Below are 26,804 nucleotides of genomic sequence, written 5' to 3' on the forward strand. Positions count from 1 at the left end.
CGCTCCTCCTTCCGCCGGAAGTGACGCCATGACCGTCTGGTCTCAGAGCCAATCAGAAGAAGACGCCGCCGAGGGTGGAGATGTAGCGCGACAACCTGTGAGGTTTTGGGAACGACCATTTTTGTCGGAGAGGGTTAGGCAAGTGTCCTTTGTCAACTGATTGAGCAGTAGTACAGTCTGTACAGTTGGTTTTGAGGCAGCGTTGAGCCAGCTAGGCGTAGGGACCCCGGGAAGGGTGGTAGTGGGTGGGAGCGCCCCTCAGACTGAGGTTCACCTGGCTGACTGGAAGGAGAAGCGGAAGTTGGTGGTGGGAGAGTCGGAAGACCGAAGGGGACTCCGCCTGCTGAGGCTGGGACTGCACCCAAGGAGAGAGGAAGGCAGGGTCCGAAGCTGGGTGCCGGAAGCTTTGAAGCAGGGACCGGGACCTAGTGGGATTCCGGGGCGACTTCCGTTGAGAAGTGGACTGTGTGGGTCCGACAGAGTGCCCTAGGAGGTGATTAGGCTGACATGGAGGTGGCGGTGCAAAGGAGCCAGACCTAGTGGGGATAGGTTAGTAGTATACATGGTTTTAGTGAAAAGGGCAGGATATGCACACATTAACACGGATTGGCAGATGCCGCTGCCAGTCAGGAGGAGCAGATCTGTACCCTGAGCTCCTCCTTTCAGAGTGTTTTGACTGTCAGGGCTGAGTGACTAGTGAATGATTTAGTCCTTGTAGAGCTGGTGGCGAGTACCAGTTTTAAGTTGGCAGTAGCCCTTCCCGGGGCTTCCCTGGTGGCTCAGACGCTAAAGAATCCGCCTGCAATGGGGGGAACTTGGGTTAGATCCTTGGGTTGGGAAGATTCCCCTGGAGGAGGGCATGGCAACTCACTCTAGTATTCTTGCCTGGAGAATCCCATGGACAGAGGAGCCTGGCAGGCTACTGTCTATAGGGTCGCAAAGAGTTGGACACGACCCAAGCGGCCTGGCACGTTTGCACGCATGCACACACTATTATTATGTAGGATTTGCGGAAGACAAGGATGTGGCGATGAAATAGAGGTGGACAGGGCAGAGTTTGGCAGTGACGATAAAGGGGAGGATATAGGATGGAAAGAAAGTGTTTGTGGGGGGGTGATATAGTTAAGAATGGGGTTCAGAGGTCAGATAGGAGGGGCCCTGGGATGATAAAGGCAGGCTTTGAGTCGGAAGGTAAGGGGACGGTACAAGAGGGAAATGAAACCTGGCGGCGCCCTGTGGGACTGGGACGGGGGTCGGAATGGCTTGGGCAATTGGAATTTGAGAGGCTTTACGGAGAAGGCAATGGCACCCCACTCCAGTACTCTTGCCTGGAAAATCCCATGGACAGAAGAGCTTGGAAGGCTGCAGTCCATGGGGTCGCTGAGTGCCGGACACGACTGAGGGACTTCACTTGCACTTTTCACTTGCATGCATTGGAGAAGAAAATGGCAACCCACTCCAGTGTTCTTGCCTGGAGAATTCCAGGGACGGGGGAGCCTGGTGGGCTGCCGTCTATGGGGTCGCACAGAGTCGGACACGTCTGAAGCGACTTAGCAGCAGTAGCAACTGAGGGGCGGGGTGGCATTGGGTTTCCCCCGGGAAGGAGGGGCCTGTCTCGGGGGCAGAGCTGCGGGCTGGGCGGGGCTGCGTGCATCTGCCTGTCTCCCTCCTACCAGCTCTGCAGCCACGGTCCTGAGCCATGGGGCGCTGCTCCCTCCTGCTCCTGCTCCTGCTCCTAGCTTTCCTGACTCCTGGGGCCACCAACCCCGTATCGCCGTCACTGAGGGCCCCTAGCAGCCTACCCTGGTCAACCGGCTTCAGATCCCGCCCCACTATTACCCTGAAGTATTCGATTCGCTACATCCAACAGAAGGTAAGGCCAAAAAGGTTGGGGTGTCCGAGTGGGTGGCGAGGACTGGGGTTTTGTGGTTTTTGGGCACCAGAGCTCATCCGAAATTGTAGAACCCTAATGCTGAGGACTTGTCCGGGGGCCCCAAGGTGTTTAAACTCACCTTCGGTCACCAGTAATTTATTGTCATTTCTGGCTCTACACTCCCTTCTGTGATTGACCATCACAGTCACTTCAACTCCTGCTTGCAGAGGATGCCCTAAAATTCCTTTGACCTCCTGCCAAATTCAAGTTATTTAATGCCAGCTCTGGAGCCTACGTCGCGGTGACAGTCATCTTTTGTCCCAAAGCAGCACCTAAGTTCACATTTCTAATATCTTACCAGATAATATATAATATTTTTTCAATCTAAAATGCCAGTCTGTTGTCTAATGCTCAGCTCAGAGTTGTTGCTTTTGTAGCCCTTTCATTAAGAGTTTTCAACTTTCCCTGGAAGTTGTAGGAGTCTGTCAAAATTTGGAGGGGGGAGTGAAGGTGAGCATCTTTATAGTTCTGAATTTTGAGTTCAGAGGTTTAAGGTAGGCATGATGTCTTTGTGCTTGGCTGAAGCATGAGGTAGGTATTTCCTGAGAAGCCTGGATGAGGAAGTACATCTTTTGTGAAATGACAATATCACTTAAAGTTCTGGGAGCCTGTGAAAAGATAGATGACCTTCCCAGGTAGCACAGTGGTAGAGAATCTGCCTGCTAAGGCAGGAGATAAAAGAGATGGGGGTTTGATTCTTGGGTGGGGGAAGATCCCCTGGAGTAGGAAATGGCAACCCACCCCAAAATTCTTGCCTGAGAAATCCCATGGACACAGGAGCCTGATGGGCTACATTCAGTGGGGTCTCAAAGAGTTGAACATGACTGAGCGACTGAGCACGTGTATGTGCATGCATGTGAAAAGATAGGCAAAAATTTGGGAAACATTGGGATTAGAAGTGCAGGAGTCTGAGATTTGGCTTTAGGAGTTAGGTAGATCAGAATTCCAATCTATTAATACTAGCTCTGTGACCTTGGGAAGTTTCATATATCTCTCTGAGCCCAATTTCTTGACCTCTGGGGGATTTGGTGGTGGTTAAATGAGAATAGATGACATATCCCTAACAAAGTATTTGGTCTCGAGTAGACACTTAGTAAATTGATGGTTACTAACTTAAGTGAATTTTGAGTAGGAATTTGATATAGAGGGATGACGTGAACTTCTAGTATAAGAAATCATTTTTAACCGAGAAATGTAGAGATTATGAAGAGAAAGCATTCTAGTTTTAGCCGGAGTACTAGGAAACATCTTTTTTTTAGGCAATTCTCTAGGCTTCAATTTCCTCATTTGTAAATTGAGAGGTTTGGAAAAGGACCAATGTGTTTCACATTTTACTGAAAAATTAAGGCTTTGGGGGAGCTGTCTCAGAGGGATGGTGAAGGCCCATGTGGAAACCAAGTTAGGGTACCCCAGAACCCCCACTCTCTGACTTCTTTCAGCCTGAGATTTATATTTTTATTTGTTTTATATGCTGGGATTTTGCAGAGTTCCATAACTAAAGTTAAGTTGAAGGGAAACTACTGGAATGGATATCTATAATCCTTTTAGGAATGGTGAGAGAACTATCAGCAGAAAAGAGGGGGAATGAAAAGGTAGAAGAGACTGAATGATCTCTTAGGTCCTAATTTATATTCCTTCATTGTAAATTTCTTTCTTGACCACTTCACTCTTTAGATATAAAAGGCCAGTTCTTTTTCCATTTGTGGTGATTTACAAGATCTGTTTGGCCTTATTCAGCCATGTTTTGCCCTCTGGCTTATATTTAGTTCACATTTTAGGACTCAGATTCCACAAATAGATTTATTACCATAATAATAATTTTATTTACATCAACTCCAATTGAGTTTTATTTCACTGTTTAGAGAAAGACTCTCACATATATACAAATGTGTTGTATAATAATTGTTGCACAATAATGGTTTTATAGTAATTGCCAGTTTTTCTGGACCATAAATTTTTAGTTGGGATTGAAAAGTATGTGTAAACTCAACTTTAATTTTTTTAGTTGGAGCAGATGAAGTACTTTCATGCCTTTTAATGATAAACATTATTATTGTACCTAAGACTTAGTCTTTATTCAAGGTTTAATTTTCATTCAACTTTATAATGATTTCTTTATCTGTTGTTATATCTGTCTAAGCTATTCCCAGTTGTCCTTATATTCATGCAAACTCCATGAATGGTCTCAGTAAAAAGGCTTAGCCCTCCTTCATAACTGATTACTTGCAGAATAAAGGTCAAAGTCCTTCATATTGTTTCTCATTGCATGCTGGTCTTTCAGCTTCATATCCTGCCATAGGTCCCCACCTCCTTCCACCTTCTCCACACATACACTTTTAGCAACATAGAACATAGACTCAATTGAAGTTTACTGTGTCAGAAATTCTGTCCGGAATACCCCCCTCTTCTCCGCTAGTTAAATGCATACCTCTGTCCCAGCTGAAATATCACCTTTTCTGTGAAACTTTCTTGATTTTAGTTGGACTTTTTTCACATTTACTATTTTGTGTCAGCTAGATAGCATTATCTATTACCCAGAAAATCCCATAAAAATATAAAGTACAAAATAAATATTTGTTGAGGGAGTGAATGGATGACTACTCAAAGAAAGCCCAAGCAAGGTCTACCGTCATTTAATTAATGACACAAATCATCTATTTATTTTCCTTTTTAATCTTTTCCTTCTATTTTTTTTTACCATTTATATTTCCTTTTCTTTCACAGTCTTCAAATGTTGATTTAGTAGGAATGTTTGATTTTGTTTTTAATCAAAAATAACTGAGTCAGGAGACCAGAGAAAGGATAACACATCACTTGGGCACATCAAGGGCTCTGCATGTATGTGTGATAGGACTTCCCTGATAGCTTAGCTGGTAAAGAATCCACCTGCAATGCAGGAGACCCCAGTACAGTTCCTGGGTCAGGAAGATCTTCTGGAGAAGGGATAGGCTACCCACTCCAGTATTCTTGGACTTCCCTGGTAGCTCAGCTGGTAAAGAGTCCACATCTGGGTTCGATCCCTGGGTTGGGAAGATCCCCTGGAGAAGGGAAAGGCTACCCACTCAAGTATTCTGGCCTGGAGAATTCCATGAACTGTATTGTTCATAGGGTCGCAAAGAGTCGGACCTGATGAGTGACTTTCACTCACTCATTCACTCATATGTGTGATGCGAATGTTGTAAAGGGCTCCTTGGGATGCGTGACTTGTGTTTATTCAATTTCCATGGTTCTTATTACCCTCTTACTCCCACCCTAGTCCCTCAGATCTGAATGTGAATCCTGAAGGCATTTTGCTGTGTGATGTAACGGGGAAAGAGAATGGGTCCTTTCAGGCTGTTACTTTCCTCACTGTTGAAAATAGAAATCAGTATCTACTGTATTAGTCAGGGATTTCTAGAGAAACAGTTAGTAGGGTGTGTGTGTGTATGTGTGTGTGTATATGTATATCTTTCTTCACAGAGAGGGATTGATTTATTTTAAGAAATTGACTCATGTTGTTGAGGAGCCTTGTAATCTGCAGGGTAGGCTGGTGGACTGGAGACCCAGGGAAGAGCTGCAGTTTGAGTCCCAAGGCAGTCAACTTGCCTAATTCCTTGCTCAAGAGTAGTCAGTCTTTTGTGCTTTTCAGGCCTCACCTAATTGGATGAGACCCACCCACATTATGGAGGGTAAAGCTGCTATACTCTAAGTCTATTGTTTTAAATATTAATCTCATCTAAAAAAACCACCTTCACAGAAATATCTAGAATGTTTGAGCATTCTGGGCACCATGGCTCAGCTGAGTTGACATGTAAAATTAACTGTTACATCTCCCTAAGGCTGTTGTGAGTGTTAAACATGGTAATTCAGGAAAGCACATGCACAGTGCCTGGAACATTAGGAAATTGAGGATCTTAATGAAGTAAACGGTGGTTCCTCCCCTACTCTGTCTTTAAACCACACTCTCTGTAGTGCCATGCATTTCAGGTTGATCTATATGCTGACGCTTATGGTAATGCCTCTTCTAGAAACCTAGTGGTCAGCCATCTATACTCTACTATTCTTATTTAACTACTGACCGGTGTTTATGTGAGAACTGTGCATCCTGGCCCAGCACTGAGCTCATGGCTGCTGACTCCTGCAGGGCCTTCCTACAGCTCCTTCCTCGTCTGTGGTGAGACCATCATGGTAGATGAAGCAATTTTGATTTATAGCTTACAGTTCTACTTTCTACCCTTACAGTTCTACTTTCAATTCCTATTCTGGGTTTCCCTTTCTTGTCATGGTGGTCCTAGTGAATGTCTAATAAAATGGAGCTGTGTCAGGTGCCTTGGAAGGGCCTATCGCTTTTTCTCCTCCTGTTCTTCTTTTCATTTTTCCTTTCTCCTCTTCTTACTGGTTCATCTATTGATGACCTTCCCCTTATGCCTGGAGCATACTGCCACAAATATTATATGAATTCTGAACTGATTTCTGTTTTTACTTACAGAATTGTTGTCAGAAGGGGTCATGTAGTTCACTTGTAAGCTATGATGAATTGATCTTGATCAAAACTGTTGAGGATTAGGAACTTGATAGAGCTTGACAACCATACAGGTTTGAGAATGCATTCTGTTTCTAACACTACCTGAGTAATTTCAGACAAGTTACTGTGAGCTTCTATTTTTATAATCAGCAAAATAGGGCCAGTTATACTATTCATCTCACAGATTTGTTGTGAAATAAGCTGATATGTGTAAAGTGTTTATTTAGCACAGTTTAGTGGAGAAGGAAATGGCACCCCACTCCAGTGCTCTTGCCTGAAGAATCCCATGGACGGGGGAGCCTGGTGGGCTGCAGTCCATGGGGTCGCAAAGAGTCAGACACAAATAAGCGACTTCACTTTCACTTTTCACTTTCATGCATTGGAGAAGGAAATGGCAACCCACTCCAGTATTCTTGCCTGGAGAATCCCAGGGACAGAGGAGCCTGGTGAGCTGCCATCTATGGGGTTGCACAGAGTCTGATACGATTGAAGCGACTTAGCAGCAGCAGCAGCTGCACAGTTTAGATCCCTTGGTAAACACTTAGTAAATGGTAAATGTTATTTTTATTTTACCTTGCAGTTTTTTCATATGGCTTTAACTTCTTCTCTGGGGGCTTCCCAGGTGGCTCAGTGGTAAAGAATCTGCCTGCCAATGCAGGAGCTGCAGAAGATGGGGGTTCGATCCCTCGGTGGGGAAGATCCTCTGGAGGAGAAAATAGCAACCCACTCTAGTATTCTTGCCAGGATCATCCCATGGACAGAGGAGCTGGGTGGGTTACAGTCCAGGGGGTCACAAAGAGTCGGACACGACCGAGCAACTGAGCATGTACCTCCTCTCCACTCAGAATAAAATATTTAAGTCATTCCGTATCATATCTAAAATAGTTATTCTGGCAAATATGAAAGTCTTTGTGAATTCTTTTCTGTTACTTAACTAGTGCAAATGTTTCTTTTTTTTCAGTGGGATGTAGTATAGTACACTTGTAAATAGAACATAGAAATTAACTTTTTTCCTCATTTGAAATTATTTTCTTTCACATAAGACTGATACATAAAAAAAGGCGTGTGAAGCTAATTCCACTTTTTTCCTATACTATTTTTAGTTTTGGTAAATTGTGGAGAGAAAAATGTATGATAATAATTGTATCCTTTCAGGTTTTTTCAAGTACCTCCTTGATAATACTAAATCTAACACTGTCTTTCTAATAGCTGAGTTTTGAATATTTTACCAATTAATGCTAAAATGTAGTTTCAGCAAAATTAATTTTAGAGATTATACTGTCAGGTGGTACAATGGTGAAGAATTTGCCTGCAATGCAGGAGACACAAGAGACTCAGGTTTGATCCTTGGTCAGGAATATCACTTGGAGTAGGAAATGGCAATCCGCTCAAGTATTCTTGCCTGGGAAATTCTATGGAGAAAAGAGCCTGGTGGGCTACAGTCCATGGGGTCACAAAGCATTGGACACAACTGAGTGACTAAGCATGCATGTTTATATCCATCTGCATATTACAGGGGTTTTATGCTTTAGTACATAAAACACAACACTTTCAAAATTTGGTTGCTAGTATCAGCCCTGCTACTAACTTGTACTACTATGTTGGGCAAGTTGCTTCACTCTAGATCTCAGTGTACTAATATGTAAGATGAGAAGATTAGATCTGCTGATCTCTGATGCACCTGTAATTCTGTTCATGAGTGCCTCCTATCTATAGGGAATTATATCAAGAGTGGATATATATTAATATATCAGGTAGGGATGTGGGCAGAAGTTCTGTTTTTTGCCCTACCATTAATTGCCTTTGGTAAATGCTGCGGCTGCTGCTGCTAAGTTGCTTCAGTCGTGTCCGACTCTGTGTGACCCCATGGACAGCAGCCCACCAGGCTCCTCTGTCCTCTCCAGGCAAGAACACTGGAGTGGGTTGCCATTTCCTTCTCCAGTGCATGCATACATGCTAAGTCGCTTCAGTTGTGTCCGATTCTGTGCGACCCTATGGACAGATGAGACCTCAACAATTTTTCTATCTCAACTTTGAGTAAGATACAGACTGAGATCATGTAAAATGTTTTTTAAATTAAAAATTAGCTCTCCCACTGATACAATATTTATAACATAGAGCATTATATTTATGTTTATATAAACACTTCACACATATTAGCTCATTAATTCTCCCATTGACCTCATGTGGTTTTGGTACTGCTATTCCCAATTTATAGATGGAGGAACTGAGGTACCAAGTGTATTCTAATCACTACCTCACTCTGCCTCCTAATATTTCTACTTAAATCTGTAGGTTTGTTTTTTTTTTAAGGATTTTTTTGGTCACTTAATTTTTTTGATTGAAGGATAATTGCTTTACAGAATTTTGTGGTTTCTGTCATATATCAACAAGAATCAGCCATAAGTACACCCATGTTCCTTCCCTCCTGAACCTCCCTCCCATCTCCTTCCCCATCTCACCCTTCTGAATTGTCAAAGAGCCCCTGTTTGAGTTCTCTGAGTCATATAGCAAATTCCTATTGGTTATCTAGCTTACATATGGTATTGTAAGTTTCTATGTTACCATCTCCATAAATCTCACCCTCTCTCTCCTTCCCTTCCCCCATGTCCATAGGTCTGTTCTCTATGTCTGTTTCTCCATTGCTGCCCTGAAAATTAATTCATCAGTACCATCTTTCTAGATTCCATTTATATGCATCTGTATATGATATTTATATTCCTTTTTCTGACTTTCTTAACTCTGTATAATAGGCTCTAGGTTCATCCATCTCATTAGAACCGACTCAAATGCATTCCTTTTTATGGCTGAGTAGTATTCCATCGTATATATGTACCAGAGCTTCTTTATCCATTCATCTGTTGATGGACATCTAGGTTGCTTCAATGTCCCAGCTATTATAAATAGTGCTGCAGTGAACATTGGGGTACATGTGTCTTTTTCAGTTTTGGCACTCATGCCTAGGAGTAGGGTTACTGGATCACATGATGGTTTTATTCCTAGCTTATTAAGGGATCTCCATACTTCTTCCAAAGAGGCTGTATCAACTTACATTCCCACCAGAAGTGTAGGAGAATTCCCTTTTCTCCTGGATCTATAGTTCTGACTCAGAACCAGACTCATCTGGTTAAATGATGACTTTCTCCTTGTGGCACTGTTACCATTAAAAAAAAAAAAAATTACTGACAGTCTGTATATATGGCAGGCACGGTTCTTGAGACAATAGTTGGACTGCTCATGTGGAACTTATTTTCTGGTTAGGAAGTAGAAATAAGCAAATAAACATAAGATAATTATAGACTGTAATGATTGCCTTGAAGGAAATGAGCAAGGTGATGTGTGCTCAGTTTTGTCTGACTCTTTGTGACCCCATGAACTATAGCCCACCAGGTTCATTTGTTCATAGAATTTTCCAGGCAAGAATATTTGAGTGGGTTGCCATTTCTTACTCCAGAGCATCTTCCTGACCCAGAGATTGAATCTTTGTCTCCTGCAGCTCCTGATTGGCAGGAGGATTCTTTACCACTGTGACACCTGGGAAGCAAGGTGATCAGTTCAGTTGCTCAGTTGTGTCCTGACTCTTTGCGACCCCATGGACTGCAGCACACCAGGCTTCCCTGTCCATCACCAACTCCTGGAGCTTGTTCAAACTCCTGTCCATCAAGTCAGTGATGCCATCCAACCATCTTATCCTCTTTTGTCCCTTTCTCCTCCCGCCTTCAATCTTTCCCAGCATCAGAGCCTTTTCCAATGAGTCACTTCTTCCCATCAGGTGGCCAAAGTATTGGAGCTTCAGCTTCAGCATCAGTCATTCCAATGAATATTCAGGAAAAGAAAAAGAAAGTGAAGTCGCTCAGTCATGTCCGACTCTGCAGCCCCATAGACTGTAGCCCACCAGGCTCCTCCATCCATGGAATTTTCCAGGCATGAGTACTGGAGTGGGTTGCAATTTCCTTCTCCAGGATAATAATCCTGAATATTCAGGATTGATTTCCTTTAGGTTGGACTGGTTCGATCCATCCCAAACTGGTTGCAGTCCACGGGACTCTCAAGAGTCTTCTCCAACACCACAGTTCAGAAGCAAAGTTCAAATTCTTTGGCACTCAGCCTTCTTTATGGTCCAACTCACATCCATACATGACTACTGGAAAAACCATAGTTTTGACTAGATGGACTTTGGCTGGCAAAGTAATGTCTCTGCTTTTTAATATGCTGTCTAGGTTGATCATAGCTTTTCTTCCAAGGAGCAAGCGTCTTTTAATTTCATGGCTGCAGTCACCATCTGCAGTGATTTTGGAACCAAAAAAAATAGTCTCTCACTGTTTCCATTGTTTCCCCATCTATTTGCCATGAAATGATGGGACAGGATGCCATGATCTTCCTTGAGTTTTAAGCTGACTTTTTCAGTCTCTTCCTTCACTTTCATCAAGAGGCTCTAAAGTTCCTCTTCACTTTCTGTCATAAGAGTGGTGTCATCTGCATATTTGAGGTTATTGATATTTCTTCTGGCAATCTTGATCCCAGCTTGTGCTTTGTCCAGCCTGGCATTTCGCATGATGTACTCTGCATATACGTTAAATAAGTAAGGTGGTTTGTATGTATACATATGGGTGTACAGTGGAATGGAAAGGCTTATCTCAGGAAGGTTTCCCTGAGTCTTTTTTTTTTAAACTATTTGTTTAATAATTGTATCAGGTCTTAGTTGTGACATGCAGGTTTAATTGTTCTGTGATATTTGGGATCCTAGTTCCCCAACCAGGGATCAAACCCATGTCCTCTGTATTGCAAGGTGAATTCTTATCTACTAGACCACCAAGGAAGTCCCTGAAAGAGTCTTAACTGGTCCTCCTTGCAACCTGTAGTTCCTCCTCCACTGCAGTCCCCATGGGCCACATTAATCACCTCCGTTCAGTCAAACCACTCTTCTTCTCAGGACCTGCAATGTTTCCTGATTTTTTGCTTTCTCAAGAAAAAAATCCTGTAGTGTTTGAGGCCTTCCACCCTTTGGCTCCAACCCACCTTTCCAGTTTGCTAATCTGTTCTCCACACATGCCCATTGCTTTCCTGTTTCTGTGTTTTTACCCACATTGTTCCCTTTGCTTGGAATGCCTCTCCCTTGCCTCTTTCCTCCTTTATCAACCCCTTCCATTTTTTAAGCCCCATCTCAGACACTCCTCCTCCAGGGGCCAGAAAGTGTGTGATTGGTCAGATCTTTCTTTGTAGTTGTCTCATGGCATTTGTCTTAACTCTAGCCTTGTGTTAAAACCTTTTGTTCCCCTTTCAAAGCAGGAAGCCTGTCTTGTAAGTATCCGTACTCCTTCACAGCCCTTTGCACATTGTTTTACTTAGAATATCGTCTGCACAAATGTTTTTTGAATCAGTATCTCTCCCCTTCCCTTTTCCTGCTTCCCTGCACATTGAGGTAAGGAAGGGGTGTGTATGCATAGGGAAGGGAAGAGTATGGAAACTTGATTCCCAGCTGTTTAAGATGCTTTGAGGGAACAAGGTAGGAAGCCAGGCAAATAAGAACAGGCCTACTTGTTTTCATCCTCTTATTTTGATGATCTGGAGGTGAACTGTACTGACCTTTTTCTCAGCATATCTACAGAGAAGGGTCATGGAAGGGAGTGCAGCAGTCCCTGTATGTGTATGGATGTGGGCTGAGGGAAGGGTGAAGAATGAATATTTCAGGAACAATATCTCCTTCAAAGCTACTTCTCTGGTGATTGTGAAGTGCCTTTGTTTATTAGAGAGCTAAAGTAAAGGCAGTATTTTTATGGTTTGTTTTTTTTTTTTTTGCTTTTCATTTGCAAACAGAGGCTAATTAACCATGTGTGTTTGTAAATCCTTGCTATCTGTTGTATATGAGTCAGTTAGTTCCAAGTTGCCTGTGGTGCTGTGAATGGAGAGAAACAGCTGCTATGTCTCTGTCAGGCTCATGATGTTCTCTTTCTTGCTATTTATATTGTGAGAACTGTCCACACGGTGTAAGGAAAAGACAGTTTTATTAAAGTCAGATTTCTTTAGGAACTTTCCCACAGTATCCCTTCAGTTTGGTTGTGTGATAGAATTTACATGTATGAAAGTATAACTATTATAGAAGTTATGATATCTAACATTTATAGAGGAAAACAACACAGTTATATATTCACTTGACACATATTTATTGAACTCTTCCTATGTGCCATATACTGTCAGTTGCTAGGGATAAGGGGAAAGCAAAGACATACCTCATGAAACTTCATTTTAATGGGAAAGAAGATAGTGATAAGTAATTACAAGTATGATGTGTGTTTTAAGGAAATAATATGTTGTGGGAGCCACAGTAGGGTCCTAAGTCTTGGATATCAGGAAGTCCTCCGGTCAGCAATGGTGTTAAAGCAGAGGCAGGAAGCTGAGGAGGAATTATTGGCCAGGAGAAGGGAGGTGATTGAGATTTTTGTCCAAATAGAGGATATACTGTGTACAAGATACTAATTTAGAAACAAGTAGGAGGAATTGAAAGGAGGTCAGTAAGACTGAGACAGGGCAGAGGTGATGAGGCGAGAGGTGGGCAGTCAACATTGTGAAGTCAGTGTTACTATTTCCACTTACACACTCTTGGTGTGGATATTCCTTCTTTGAAGTTTTCATTGATTTTAAGAACATGACTTGGTGTTGAGTTGCTGTGAGACATAGCACTGCTCTGTTCACCAGGATATGACACATTCACCTTGTGACAGGTACTGCCCTTCATATGCTTATCTTTAACCCTGCACAGAGCTACTGCATCTATTTTACCGAGGAATAAAGGGCTCAGAGATGAAGTAATTTATCCATGATCACACAGCTCATAAATGATAGCATCAGGATTTAAACTGAGGTTTGGTGTCATCAAAGCCTGTATTCCACTTTGCCTCTTTACCAGCTGTATTTCTGGAATAGATAGAACATTTTGTAATTTATGATTCAGAGATAGTTGTAAAAGTCACATCTGTAAGGAAATCCAGATTCAGTTCAGTTCAGTCACTCAGTCGTGTCTGACTCTTTGTGACCCATGAATCGCAGCACGCCAGGCCTCCCTGTCCATCACCGGGAGTTCTGAGTAAACTCCCGGAGTTCACTCAGACTAATGTTCATCGAGTCAGTGATGCCATCCAGCTATCTCATCCTCTGTTGTCCCCTTCTCCTCCTGCCCCCAATCCCTCCCAGCATCCAAGTCTTTTCCAATGAGTCAACTCTTCACATGAAGTGGCCAAAGTACTGGAGTTTCAGCTTCAGCATCATTCCTTCCAAACAAATCCCAGGGCTGATCTCATTCAGAATGGACTGGTTGGATCTCCTTGTAGTCCAAGGGACTCTCAAGAGTCTTCTCCAACACCACAGTTCAAAAGCATCAATTCTTCGGCGCTCAGCCTTCTGCACAGTCCAACTCTCACATCCATACATGACCACTGGAAAAACCATAGCCTTGACTAGACGGACCTTTGTTGGCAAAGTAATGTCTCTGCTTTTGAATATGCTATCTAGGTTGGTCATAACTTTCCTTCCAAGGAGTAAGCGTCTTTTAATTTCATGTCTGCAGTCACCATCTGCAGTGATTTTGGAGCCCCCAAAAATAAAGTCTGACACTGTTTCCACTGTTTCCCCATCTATTTCCCATAAAGTGATGGGACCAGATGCCATGATCTTTGTTTTCTGAATGTTGAGCTTTAAGCCAACTTTTTCACTCTCCTCTTTCACTTTCATCAAGAAACTTTTTAGTTCCTCTTCACTTTGTGCCATAAGGGTGATGTCATCTGCATATCTGAGGTTATGGGTATTTCTCCCGGCAGTCTTGATTACAGCTTGTGTTTTTTCCAGCCCAGCGTTTCTCATGATGTACTCTGCATATAAGTTAAATAAGCAGGATGACAATATACAGCCTAGTTGAGGAATAAGGAGTTTCAGTTATCTTTTTTAATAGCAAGTTGGGTAATTTTGGAGAGTAAAAAAAATCATAACAGAGGTTTTAACAATACAGAACTTTCTTCTGGCCTTGGTTTTGTGTTATGGAAAGAAGAATTTAAATGAATGAGTTTGAAGGGTCATATGATAGTTATATTTTAAATGGAATTACCATATGATCCTACAATCCCATGCCTTGGCATATACCTGAAGAAAACCATAGTTCAAAAATATACATGTACTCCAAGTCACCTAAATGTCCATCAACAAAGGAACAGATAAAGATACACACACACACACACACACACACACACACACACACATGTATATTCAGACACACACACAGTGGAATATCATTCAGCCATAAAAAACTATGAAATAATATCATTTGCAGCAACATAAATAGACCTAGAGATTGTCATACTGAGTGATGTTAAGTCAGAGAAAAACAGATATCATATGATATCATTTATATGTGGAATCTAAATATTGCAAGTGAACCTATTTACAAAACAGAAATAGTCACAGATGTAGAAAACAAACGCATGGTTACCAGGGGAGAAAGCGAGGTAGGGATAAATTGGGAGATAAGGGATTGACATATACACTGTAGTATATATAAAGTGGATAACTAATAAGGACCTTCTGTATAACACAGGGAATTCTCAGTATTCTATAATGACCTACATGGGAAAAGAACTGTAAAAAAGAGTGGATATATGTATATGTATAAATGATTCACTCTGCTATACAACCGAAACTAACACAACATTGTAAATCAACTATACTCCAATAAAAATTAATTTAAGAAATGAATGGGGACTATTTTAGTAGCAGAAGGGGACTATGCTACCTAGGGTAAAAATACTAGGAGATATATTTGGGTGACTGTATACATTCTAGAGCAAAATATGTTAATAGACCTCCATTGATGATCACTAAAAGGCACTCTGTGGGAATAAGAGGACATCCCTGGTGTCTCAGATAGTAGAGAGTCTGCCTGCAGTGCAGGAGATTGGGTTCGATAGCAGGGTTGGGAAGATTCCATGGAGAAGGAAATGGCAACCCACTCCAGTATTCTTGCCTGGAAAATCCCATGGATGGAGGAGCCTGGCAGGCTAAAGTTCATGGGGTCGAAAAGAATTGGACACAACTGAGTGACTCACTCTCTCTCTCTCTCCATGGGAATAAAGGAATAAGGTCACTACTGTAGAATTTTGTCCCCTTAAACTTGGTACTTAATGTAGTTTACCATAAATCTATTAGCAGATCCTCCATTTTAAGCTTTTTAAGCAGTCGATGCACAAAATTTGGCTCGAAATAAGTTAATTAGAGTTCCTATAAAGGTCCCTACTCTATACTACATGGACTAGTCCCTAGCATATCTTTTCCACTCCACTTGCAGAGGTCCTTGAATGTCCCCCCTCCTATCTAATAACTCCAAAGGATACAGGTCACTGTTTGGCACTCTGCTTTTGAAAGTCTCCCAGTCCATGGATTAGGGAGTCAAGTCCAGTTAATTCCACCTAAGTATTTTATTTTCTTTAAAAGTCTGGATATTGGTCTCATCTTTAAACATAGTATGTACAATAATAGTACTATTCTCCCATTTATTTAATAAAGTGTTATTGTTTTAAAGGATATTAGACTGAAAATTTAAGCTAATCTCTTTAATCACTTTTATGAGAAGTCCAGCTGTTTGAGCCATTGTTTTCCCACCTGGGAGGAAATAAGTAGTTCCTTGAGATATGGATTTATAATGTTTAGCATATGAAGTGATGAAGGGGATATCACAGATTATTTAATTTCTTTATAAATCAGTTCAAAAATCTAAAATTGCCATGTTTTATTGCTGCAGTATGTACCTTTCCTCAGAGCTGCATGATTTGTACAGCAATGAACGTGTACTCCTGGGTTCAACCCCTAGGTTGGGAAGATCCCCTGGAGAAGGGAATGGCTACCCACTCCAGTATTCTGGCCTGGAGAATTCCATGGACTGGATAGTCCATGGGGTCTCAAAGAGTTGGGCACGACTGAGTGACTTTCACTTTGAATGTGTACTAAAATATATTGTGCTGTAGCACTGGTTACTGGTGATTGGACAGAAAGTCAAAAGCAAAAGCATATCCCATACTAGACCACAACATATTTGGTGTTTAAGAGGCTCTTAATGTTACCAAGTCAGTACCCAAGAGAGCTGAAAAGGTTTTTTTTGTTAAATTTTAGTTTGTTAGGTCATTGAAAAAAAATTTTTTAATTAGTTTTGGCTGTGCTGGAGTCTTTGTTACTTTGCATGTGGGCTTTCTCTAGTTGCTGAAAGCTTGGACTACTCTTCATTGTGATATGTGGGCTTCTCATTGCAGTGACTTTGCTTGTGGTAGAGCTCTGGGTGCTTGGGCACTTGGATTTAAGTAGTTAAACACGGGCTTAGTAGTTTTGGTGCACAGGCTTAGTTGCCCCAAGGCATGGGGGATCTTCCCAGAGCAGGGATCATAACCCCTGAATTAGCAGGCGAGTTCTTATCCACTGTACCACCAGGGCAGTTCAAGGTCATGGTTTTTTAAATGAACACTAAGAATAAATTGCTAAGGTTTCATACTACTAATTTCTTCCTCCTAAGTGGCAATATTAAACACATGACACAAATCATTGTGTATGTTTGTGTGTGTGTTTGAAAGTGGTTTCAGACTTGGGAGGTGAATGCTAATAATATACTACAAAATACATAAATATACCAAGTTCTCACTTCCTGTAGGCCCTTGGTAGGCACTTGAATGAATTTATTATCCAAGTTAATCATCACAAGACACATCTGGGTCAGGAACAAGACAAGGGTGCCCACTCTCACCACTACTAGTCAACATAATTTTGGAAGTTTTAGCCACAGCAATCAGAGAAGAAAAAGAAATAAAAGGAATCCAGATTGGAAAAGAAGAAGTAAAACTCTCACTGTTTGCAAATGACATAATCCTCTACATAGAAAACCCTAAAGATACCACCAGAAAACTAGTAGAGCTAATCAATGTATATATTGCAGGATATAAAATTAACACACAGAAATCCCTTGCATTCCTACACACTAACTATGAGATAACAGAAAGAGAAATTAAGGAAAAAATTCCATTCACCATTACAACAAAAAGAATAAAATACTTAGGAATAAATCATCAAAAGAAACAAAAGACCTATATATAGAAAACTATAAAACACTGATGAAAGAAATCAAAGATGACACAAATAGATGGAGAAATATACCATGTTCATGGATCTGAAGAATCAATATAGTGAAAATAAGTATACTACCCAAAGCAATCTATAGATTCAATACAATCCCTATCAAGCTACCAACAGTATTTTTCACAGAGCTAAGACAAATAATTTCATAATTTGTGTGGAAATACAAAAACACCTTGAATAGCCAAAGCAATCTTGAGAAAGAAGAATGGAATTGGAGGAATCAACCTACCTGATTTCAGACTGTACTACAAAGCTACAGTCATCAAGATAGTATGGTTCTGGCACAAAGACAGAAATATAAATCAGTAGAACAAAATAGAAAGCCCAGAGATAAATCCATGCACCTATGGACACCTTATCTTTGACAAAGGAGGCAAAAATATACAATGGAGAAAAGACAATCTCTTTAACAAGTGGTGCTGGGAAAATTGATCAACCACCTGTAAAAGGATGAAATTAGAACACTTTCTAACACCATATACAAAAATAAACTCAAAATGGGTTAAAGATCTAAATGTAAGACCAGAAACTATAAAACTCCTAGAGGAAAATATAGGCAAAACACTCTCTGACATAAATCACAGCAAGATCCTCTATGACCCACCTCCCAGGGTAATGGAAATAAAAGCAAAAATAAACAAATGGGACCTAATTAAAAGCTTTTGCACAATGAAGGAAACTATAAGCAAGGTGAAAGGCAGCCTTCAGAATGGGAAAAAATAATAGCAAACAAAGCAACTGACAAATAATTAATCTCAAAAATATACAAACAGCTCATACAGCTCAATATCAGAAAAATAAACAATCCAATCAAAAAATGGGTCAAAGAACTAAACAGACATTTCTCCAAAGACTACATACAGATGGCTAACAAATACATGAAAAAGTGCTCAACATCACTCATTATCAGAGAAATGCAAATGTCAGAATGGCTGCTGTCAAAAAGTCTACAAACAATAAATATTGGAGAGGGTGCAGAGAAAAGGGAACCCTCACAGTGTTGGTGGGCATGCAAACTAGTACAGCCACTATGGAGAACAGTGTGGACATTCCTTAAAAAACTGGAAATAAAACTGCCATACGACCCAGAAATCCCACTGCTGGACATACACACTGAGGAAACCAGAATTGAAAGAGACATGTGTACCCCAATGTTCATTGCAGCACTGTTTACAATAGCTAGAACATGGAAGCAACCTAGATGTCCATTGGCAGACAAATGGATAAGAAAGCTGTGCTACATATACACAATGGAATATTACTCAACTATTAAAAAGAATGCATTTCTTTTTAATACTTTAATGCATTTTAAAAAATAATGCATTTCATCAGTTCTAATGAGATGGATGAAACTGGAACCTATTATACAGAGTGAAATAAGTTAGAAAGAAAAACACCAATTCAGTATATTAACGCATATATATGGAATTTAGGAAGATGGTAACGATGACCCTATATATGAGACAGCAAAAGAGACACATAAAGAACAGACTTTTGGACTCTGTGGTATAAGGCGAGGGTGGGATGATTTGAGAGAATAGCATTGAAACATGTGTATTACCATATGTGAAATAGATGACCAATCCAGGTTCGATGCATGAAACAGGACACACAAAGATGGTGCACTGGGACAATCCAGAGGGATGGGACGGGGAGGAAGTGGGAGGGGGGTTCAGGATGGGGCACTCATGTACACCCATGGCTGATTCAGGTCAATGTATGGCAAAAACCACCACAATATTTGTAAAGTAATTAGCCTCCAATTAAAATAAATTAATTAAAAAAAAAGGATTGAAAGGGAGGGGATGTATGTATACTTATAGCTAATTCATGTTGTTGTACAGCAGGAACTAACAAAATATCATAAAGCAGTTATACTCTAATTTAAAAATAAATTTAAAAATTAAAAAAAAGAACATCTGGGATACTCATTATTATTTTAAATTTTACATGTAAGAAAACAAGCCCAAAGATATGAAGTACCTTGTTGAAGTTCAGGTACTCCAATTGATGGCAGAACTGGCATTCAACTCAAATCTCTTCAAATTCCCTTCCCTTTCCACTTCATCACAGAACATTTGTGGTTTTTAGGAGGTAAAAAAAAAAAAAACCAAAACAACCCAGATATTTGAAAGATGTCCTTGGTACTGGCTAGATTTTATTAGTGCAAAAGCACTTATGTGCGTGTTTAGGCCTTGACACACTTTGGCATTTTTAATAAGTTTTCCTGTTGTTGTATGACTAGCATGTTTGGTCAGCATCATTGTGATATAATAACCTAATTTAAACAAGGAGCTGCAACCCAGACAATGGCTGTGATTCAACAGATAGGAAAGTGAGGAAGTACTTGTTATCATTTGTCAGTTAATTTTTATTTTTATGCAGTTTGAACCAAGGGTCACACTGCAGACACCGTGCTTTAAAACTGTCGGAAACCTCTGTCACTTCCCGAGCACTGATGGCCTCTTCCTTTGAGGGCGCCGCTCATACAACAACTTTGGAAAGCAGTGGTGATGACTTCCTTCTCCTTGGCATCGGATGCTTCCTTTCTCTCGACAATGACCGGCACAGCCAGTGAAGACCAAAGCAGGATTTTTTTTCCTTCTTATATAGTCTAGATTATCTAAATGTCCAGAAGATGACCACACTTTAAAAGAGAAGGGAATTCATATTTACTGAGCATCTCTCCATGATCTCCTCAAAGGCAACAACCTTGAATTTCGCTAATCTGTGGATCTGGGAGGCCACAGCACCAAGCTCTGTACATGTGGGACTGAGCTGACGCAATGAAACTGCATGTTATGTCCTGTTTTATTGCAAACATTAAATGCAAATATCTGACCTTAGGCAAGGTGTGGAAGGGACTATTGCTGTTACTTATATACCCCCAGTGCTTTGGTCTGTCTCTGGAGAATGTGAGTGTTACTGTAGTGAAATAGATGTTGGCTGAGATTCCAGGGGAATTACTTTCCAAAAAATATGGATCATGGTCTTTAAAGATTTCTAGAAAGGCTTTTTGCAGTCAAATGCTGTAACATTGCTAAACCCTTTTAGTAATTTGCATCGTTAGTCATTTATCTGTAGTCTCTCTTCTTCATGTGACCTTTCTCCACTCCATATCCAAGACATACTTACTCTTTCCTCCTGGTCTTCTTGCAAAGCTTTATTCTGGAAATACTTCTTCAATTTTGAATGTATCTGGTCTGTTTAACATTCACTTGTTCCCTTCTGTTAAAAAAATGTTCCCCTTTCAGGAAACGAATGGAAAAGTAGTGATGTCTTCTGTTGTTAATTTGCTCCTAATGCGTACCAAAAAAAAGATCTTCACGCCCCAGATAATCACGATGGTGTGATCACTGACCTAGAGCCAGACATCCTGGAATGTGAAGTCAAGTGGGCCTTAGAAAACATCACTATGAACAAAAGTAGTGGAGGTGATGGAATTCCAGTGGAGCTATTTCAAATCCTGAAAGATGATGCTGTGAAAGTGCTGCACTCAATATGCCAGCGAATTTGGAAAACTCAGCAGTGGCCACAGGACTGGAAAAGGTCAGTTTTCATTCCAATCCCAAAGAAAGGCAATGCCAAAGAATGCTCAAACTATCACACAATTGCACTCATCTCACACGCTAGTAAAGTAATGCTCAAAATTCTCCAAGCCAGGCTTCAGCAATACGTGAACCGTGAACTTCAGATGTTCAAGCTGGTTTTAGAAAAGGCAGAGGAACCAGAGATCAAATTGCCAACATCCTCTGGATCATAGAAAAAGCAAGAGAGTTCCAGAAAAACATCTATTTCTGCTTTATTGACTATGCCAAAGCCTTTGACTGTGTGGATCACAATAAACTGTGGAAAATTCTTCAAGAGATGGGCATACCAGACCACCTGACCTGCCTCTTGAGAAACCTATATGCAGGTCAGGAAGCAACAGTTAGAACTGGACATGGAACGACAGACTGGTTCCAAATAGGAAAAGGAGTACGTCAAGGCTGTATATTGTCTCCCTGCGTATTTAACTTATATGCAGAGTACATCATGAGAAGCGCTGGGCTGGAAGAAACACAAGCTGGAATCAAGATTGCCGGGAGAAATATCAATAACCTCAGATATGCAGATGATACCACCCTTATGGCAGAAAGTGAAGAGGAACTCAAAAGCCTCTTGATGAAAGTGAAAGTGGAGAGTGAAAAAGTTGGCTTAAAGCTCAACATTCAGAAAACGAAGATCATGGCATCTGGTCCCATCACTTCATGGGAAATAGATGGGGAAACAATGGAAACAGTGTCAGACTTCATTTTTTTGGGCTCCAAAATCACTGCAGATGGTGAGTGCAGCCATGAAATTAAAAGACGCTTACTCCTTGGAAGGAAAGTTATGACCAACCTAGATAGCATATTGAAAAGCAGAGACATTACTTTGCCAACAAAGGTCCGTGTAGTCAAGGCTGTGGTTTTTCCAGTGGTCATGTATGGATGTGAGAGTTGGACTGTGCAGAAGGCTGAGTGCCGAAGAATTGATGCTTTTGAACTGTGGTATTGGAGAAGACTCTTGAGAGTCCCTTGGACTGCAAGGAGATCCAACCAGTCCATTCTGAAGGAGATCAGCCCTGGGATTTGTTTGGAAGGAATGATGCTAAAGCTGAAACTCCAGTACTTTGGCCATCTGATGCGAAGAGTTGACTCATTGGAAAAGACTCAGATGCTGGGAGGGATTGGGGGCAGGAGGAGAAGCAGACACAGAAGATGAGATGGCTGGATGGCATCACTGACTCGATGGATGTGAGTCTGAGTGAACTCCGGGAGTTGGTGATGGACAGGGAGGCCTGGCGTGCTGCAGTCCATGGGGTCACAAAGAGTCGGACACGACTGAGTGACTGAACTGAACTGAATGCATACTCCAGTTCATTTACTGTCCTAGTCTTATCTTTGATTACACATATCTAACAAGTGCAGGTGACTCTAGTTGATGTGTGGATTCCATATTACTTCATTTTAAAATAATAAACTAACTGACCCCATGCCTCTCAGAATATCTTGACTGTCTCATTCCTTGCTTAGCTCGTGTAAGGTTAGAAAATGGAAATGTTTTTAGGATCAACCTTTAAAAACATATCAGTTCAGTTCAGTTCAGTCACTCAGTTGTGTCCGACTCTTTGTGACCCCATGGACTGCAGCACGCCAGGCTTACCTGTCCATCACCAAATCCCAGAGCTTGTTCAAACTCATGTCCATTGAGTCGGTGATGCCATCCAACCATCTCATCCTATGTCATCCCCTTCTCCTCCTGCCTTCTATCTTTCCCAGCATCAGGGTCTTTTCCAGTGAGTCAGTTCTTCACATCAGGTAGCCAAAGTATTGGAACTTCGGCTTCAGCATCAGTCCTTCAAGTGAATATTCAGGACTGGCACTTGTTATTATATTTTACCTAGTGCTACCAACATGGCATAGATACTGCCCAGTCAAAGCAGAAATGTGTCATAGAACTGGGACCTCTTGCAGTGCTGAAGGTTAATTCTTTAGGTCTGCAGATGTGAAGAAACTGGCAGCTGGGACAGAAGGCATAGAGAGGGGGACGGCGTCACTCGAGGTGCTACGGTAATTATTTTGCCAACAGGTATGGTGTTTCAGTATCTTAAGAACTGGCTGAGTGTCAAGCCTTGGTTCTTCCAGATAGTGAGTGCCTAAGAATAGGATGCTGCTTATATTGCTTAGTATCCCTCATATGGCTATGGAGGTACAACTCAGGGGTATAAACATTCAGAACAAGATAAACTTTTATAACAAACATTAATGTTTTATTACAGATTGCATGACTCCGTTTTAAAATTTCTTTGACTTTTTTTTTTTTTTCACATTACTGTTAATGGCACCACTCTCTTCCTGGTCACACAGGATAGAAAACTTCTGAGTTATTTGATTGCCTCAGTTTTGCCTTCATGCCCCAAATCCAGTCAATCATCAAGACTGTCCATGATTCCTTTCTAGTTTTTGCCCCTTCCTTGACACCCCCAGGGTTCTTACCTTGTATGGGTCCAAAGTAAACTACTATATTAGCCTCTTGAGTTTCTCTGTTCTTTCCGCTTCAGTCCAGGCTAGCTGGCATTGTTTTTTTTTTTTTCCCCTCTTCTCCTCTTTTCTAATCCAGGTCTTACTGGGAGCTCTTTAAGCCTCACTTCCTCAGGAAAACCTTCCTTAATTGACTCAGCTTAACATGAGCTATCCTTCTCTGGGCTTCCCTGGTACTTAATGTCTGTAGCATTCATTTGGCTATTAGCTATGCTCTACGTTGTGAAATGGCTCTTGTTGCCTGGATTACAGTTATATCTTGGAATATGATTTAATAGGTAATTCTCCCTCAAGTAGAAAGTCCGAGAGTTAATACACCCACAAGAGCATGATTCAGGGTATAGATTTTCAAAAATTTCTTAATAGACATAAATTCTGTAGCTGGCTTTCTGAATAATGTGCAATTTTGTTAAAGAGAAATGCTGACTGTGACCCACTAAATTGAGTTTATAATTCAGTGTTGGATCACAACCTCCATTTTATAAAACACTAAACTATATGAACCTTAAAAAGATGAATCTTTCTCCTGTAATGGAGAGATTAAGTCCTGGAAGCAAAAATCTTTACTACTGGGTGAGTTTAAAGTATTGCAGGAATGGTAGGTAGCAGGGGAGTTCAGAGGAGAGAGAACTTCAGGATAAAAGCTGCTTCCTACTGTAGGAAGATGAGTCTCTTTGGGTTTGGTATAGGGACTTTGGTATCCCTTATAGATTTTTCCTTTGGTAGTTAAATAGTCCCTTTCAGGGTTTTTTTTTGTTTTGTTTTCACAAGGGCATGCGAGAATAATACATATTCATTTACTCTTTACTTACTCATTGTCTTATTTTCCTCTTCGGCATTTATGTGCTTGTGTAATAACAGGGCTTGTAATTTAAGTTTCCTGATGTGAATTGTATTTCTATTTTTTTTTTGACTTCTCATATTGTTTATTGTTTTTATCACAAGACGCAGGATATTTTGCGTTCGCATCAACTGCAAAACTGTCAGAGGATATTGATATTTCACATTTTTTAAAATATAAATTTATTTATTTTAATTGGAGGCTAATTACCCCACAATATTGTATTGGTTTTGCCATACATTGACATGAATCCGCCACGGGTGTACATGTGTTCCCCATTCTGAACCCCCCTCCCACCTCCCTCCCCGTACCATCCCTCTGGGTCATCCCAGTGCACCAGTAAGCAAAAGCAGAATACTGTAAGGGGGAAGATTTATTTCTTATTTTATACTCATCCATTTTGTGGATGAACAAAAAAAAACTTTTTAAAATGGGAAACTCTTAAGAGGTACTAGGCTCTGAGATGAAAACACCATCACTTGCAAAGAGTGTTAATTACCTTTTCACTGTAAGCTTCTTGAACTGTACTTTTAAAGGGAGGGAATGTTGTATAGTAAGTAATATTGACTTGAATTCCTAATCCTGAGTAATTTCCTTTAGAAGATGTTGTTTATTTTCCATTGATTTTTTTTCCTTTTCTTTTTTTTTTAGTTAATTAATTTATTTTTGCCTTTGCTGGGTGTTCATTGCTGCCAGCTTTAGTAGTTGCAGCTCAGAGGCTCAATAGTTGTGGCTCCCAGGCTCTAGAGCCCAGGCTCAATAGTTGGGACACACTGTCATAGTTACCCCTTGGCATGTGGGATCTTCCAGAATCAAGGATCGAACCCATGTCCCCTATATTGGCAGGCGTATTCTTTATCACTGAGCCACTAGGGAAGCCCTCCCTTTTTGTTCGTTCTTTTTTTAAATCAAATGAGACTTTGAAGTGAAGCTTTTCTTGGTTATATACTTTGTGGCAGACTAGACCGTGGCCTCTTTGAGAGCAAAGATTGTACCTTTTATTCTTCTATCCAGTGTAGCCATGTACTTGCTGCTCTTCTACCCTTTCAAGGTTGAGCAGGATTTTAACTTGATAATTTTAGGATCTGTTCACAGTTCTTGAGGTTATGTGTTATGTGTGTTAGTTGCTCAGTCGTGTCCAACTCTTTGTGACCCCCATGGACTGTAGCCTGCCAGACTCTTCTGTCTATGGAATTCTCCAGGCGTACATACTGGAGTGGGTTTCCATTTCCCACTCCAGGGGATTTTCCCAATCCAGGGCTTGAACCTGGGTCTCCCACATTGCAGGCAGATTCTTTACCATCTGAGCTATCAGGGTAGATCCTCTTAAGGCTAACAACAGAAAGCTAACAGAGCCTTATTGGTGGCTCCAGGGCCCAGAGCAGTGTTAACTGGTGTGGCCCACACCCAGCCTGGGTTACTTGGTCTTTTGATGTCGCATCACACTTCTCCCTTTTTCTCCTCAATTCAACTCAACAGTCATTGATGAAGCAAGTTCTGTGCCCATTGTACTTTTTGCTGTGGGGTTCAGGCATGAACAAAGAAGGGGAGGCAGTATGGCATGGTGGGAAAAATGCAGCCTCTTCATTTCCACTGATGAGCAAATGAAAGAATGTACATTTAGCCCTTAGTGCAGTCCTTACCGGAGAAGGCAATGGCACTCCACTCCAGTACTGTTGCCTGGGAAATCCCATGGATGGAGGAGCCTGGTAGGCTGCAGTCCATGGGGTCACTAGAGTTGAACACGACTGAGCAACTTCCCTTTCACTTTCCACTTTCATGCCTTGGAGAAGGAAATGGCAACTCCAGTGTTCTTGCCTGGAGAATCCCATGGACAGAGAAGCCTGGTAGGCTGCAGTCCATGGGGTCGCACAGAGTCGGACACGACTGAAGCGACTTAGCAGCAGTAGCAGCAGCAGCAGTCCTTACCCTATTCACAGGGCAGGTGGGAATAACACATGGTTTTAATCAATAGATTCTAGCATCTTATTGGATTACTTTAGAGTTTTTAATAGTATAGCAGGTGTACAACATGTGTAAATAAGTAACAGAGCAAAAGCTACACTTGAAAAGCACTATAATAGAGCTAAAAGTACCATGGACACAAAGCAGGAAGGCAAAGGAATGCTTCGTGTAGGAAGTGGCATTGAATAGAATCCCCTTTTTACACAGTTGACATACCTGACTGAAAGGCTGTGGAGATTAAAGGCTTCATTGACTATTGCCTGCTCTGAGACCTCTTTTCTGACCACCCTATTAAAATTAAGCTCCCTGTTATATTCTCTGCAAAACTACAGT

The 26,804-nt window shown here is 41.2% G+C and overlaps 1 protein-coding gene across 5 annotated transcripts in view; it reads left to right on the plus strand.

Annotated features, from left to right (window-relative positions):
- The first annotated feature begins 21 nt into the window (after window positions 1-21).
- Window positions 22-26,804, plus strand: part of PRCP (prolylcarboxypeptidase) — an 86,159-nt gene continuing 59,376 nt past the window's right edge. Inside the window, exons 1-2 of one of the 5 annotated variants that reach the window (XM_061406136.1) lie at window positions 22-97; window positions 1,677-1,873. In XM_061406136.1, coding sequence (XP_061262120.1) covers window positions 1,700-1,873 — 174 coding nt within the window. In that variant the 5' untranslated portion in view covers window positions 22-97; window positions 1,677-1,699. Of the gene's footprint in view, window positions 139-404; window positions 550-1,676; window positions 1,874-26,804 lie in introns of those variants that run through there. The other 4 variants (XM_061406135.1, XM_061406138.1, XM_061406139.1 and 1 more) reach the window with 4 other exon arrangements.

The sequence above is a fragment of the Bos javanicus genome, chromosome 29 (genome assembly GCF_032452875.1).
Source record: "Bos javanicus breed banteng chromosome 29, ARS-OSU_banteng_1.0, whole genome shotgun sequence".
NCBI classification, from domain to species: domain Eukaryota; kingdom Metazoa; phylum Chordata; class Mammalia; order Artiodactyla; family Bovidae; genus Bos; species Bos javanicus.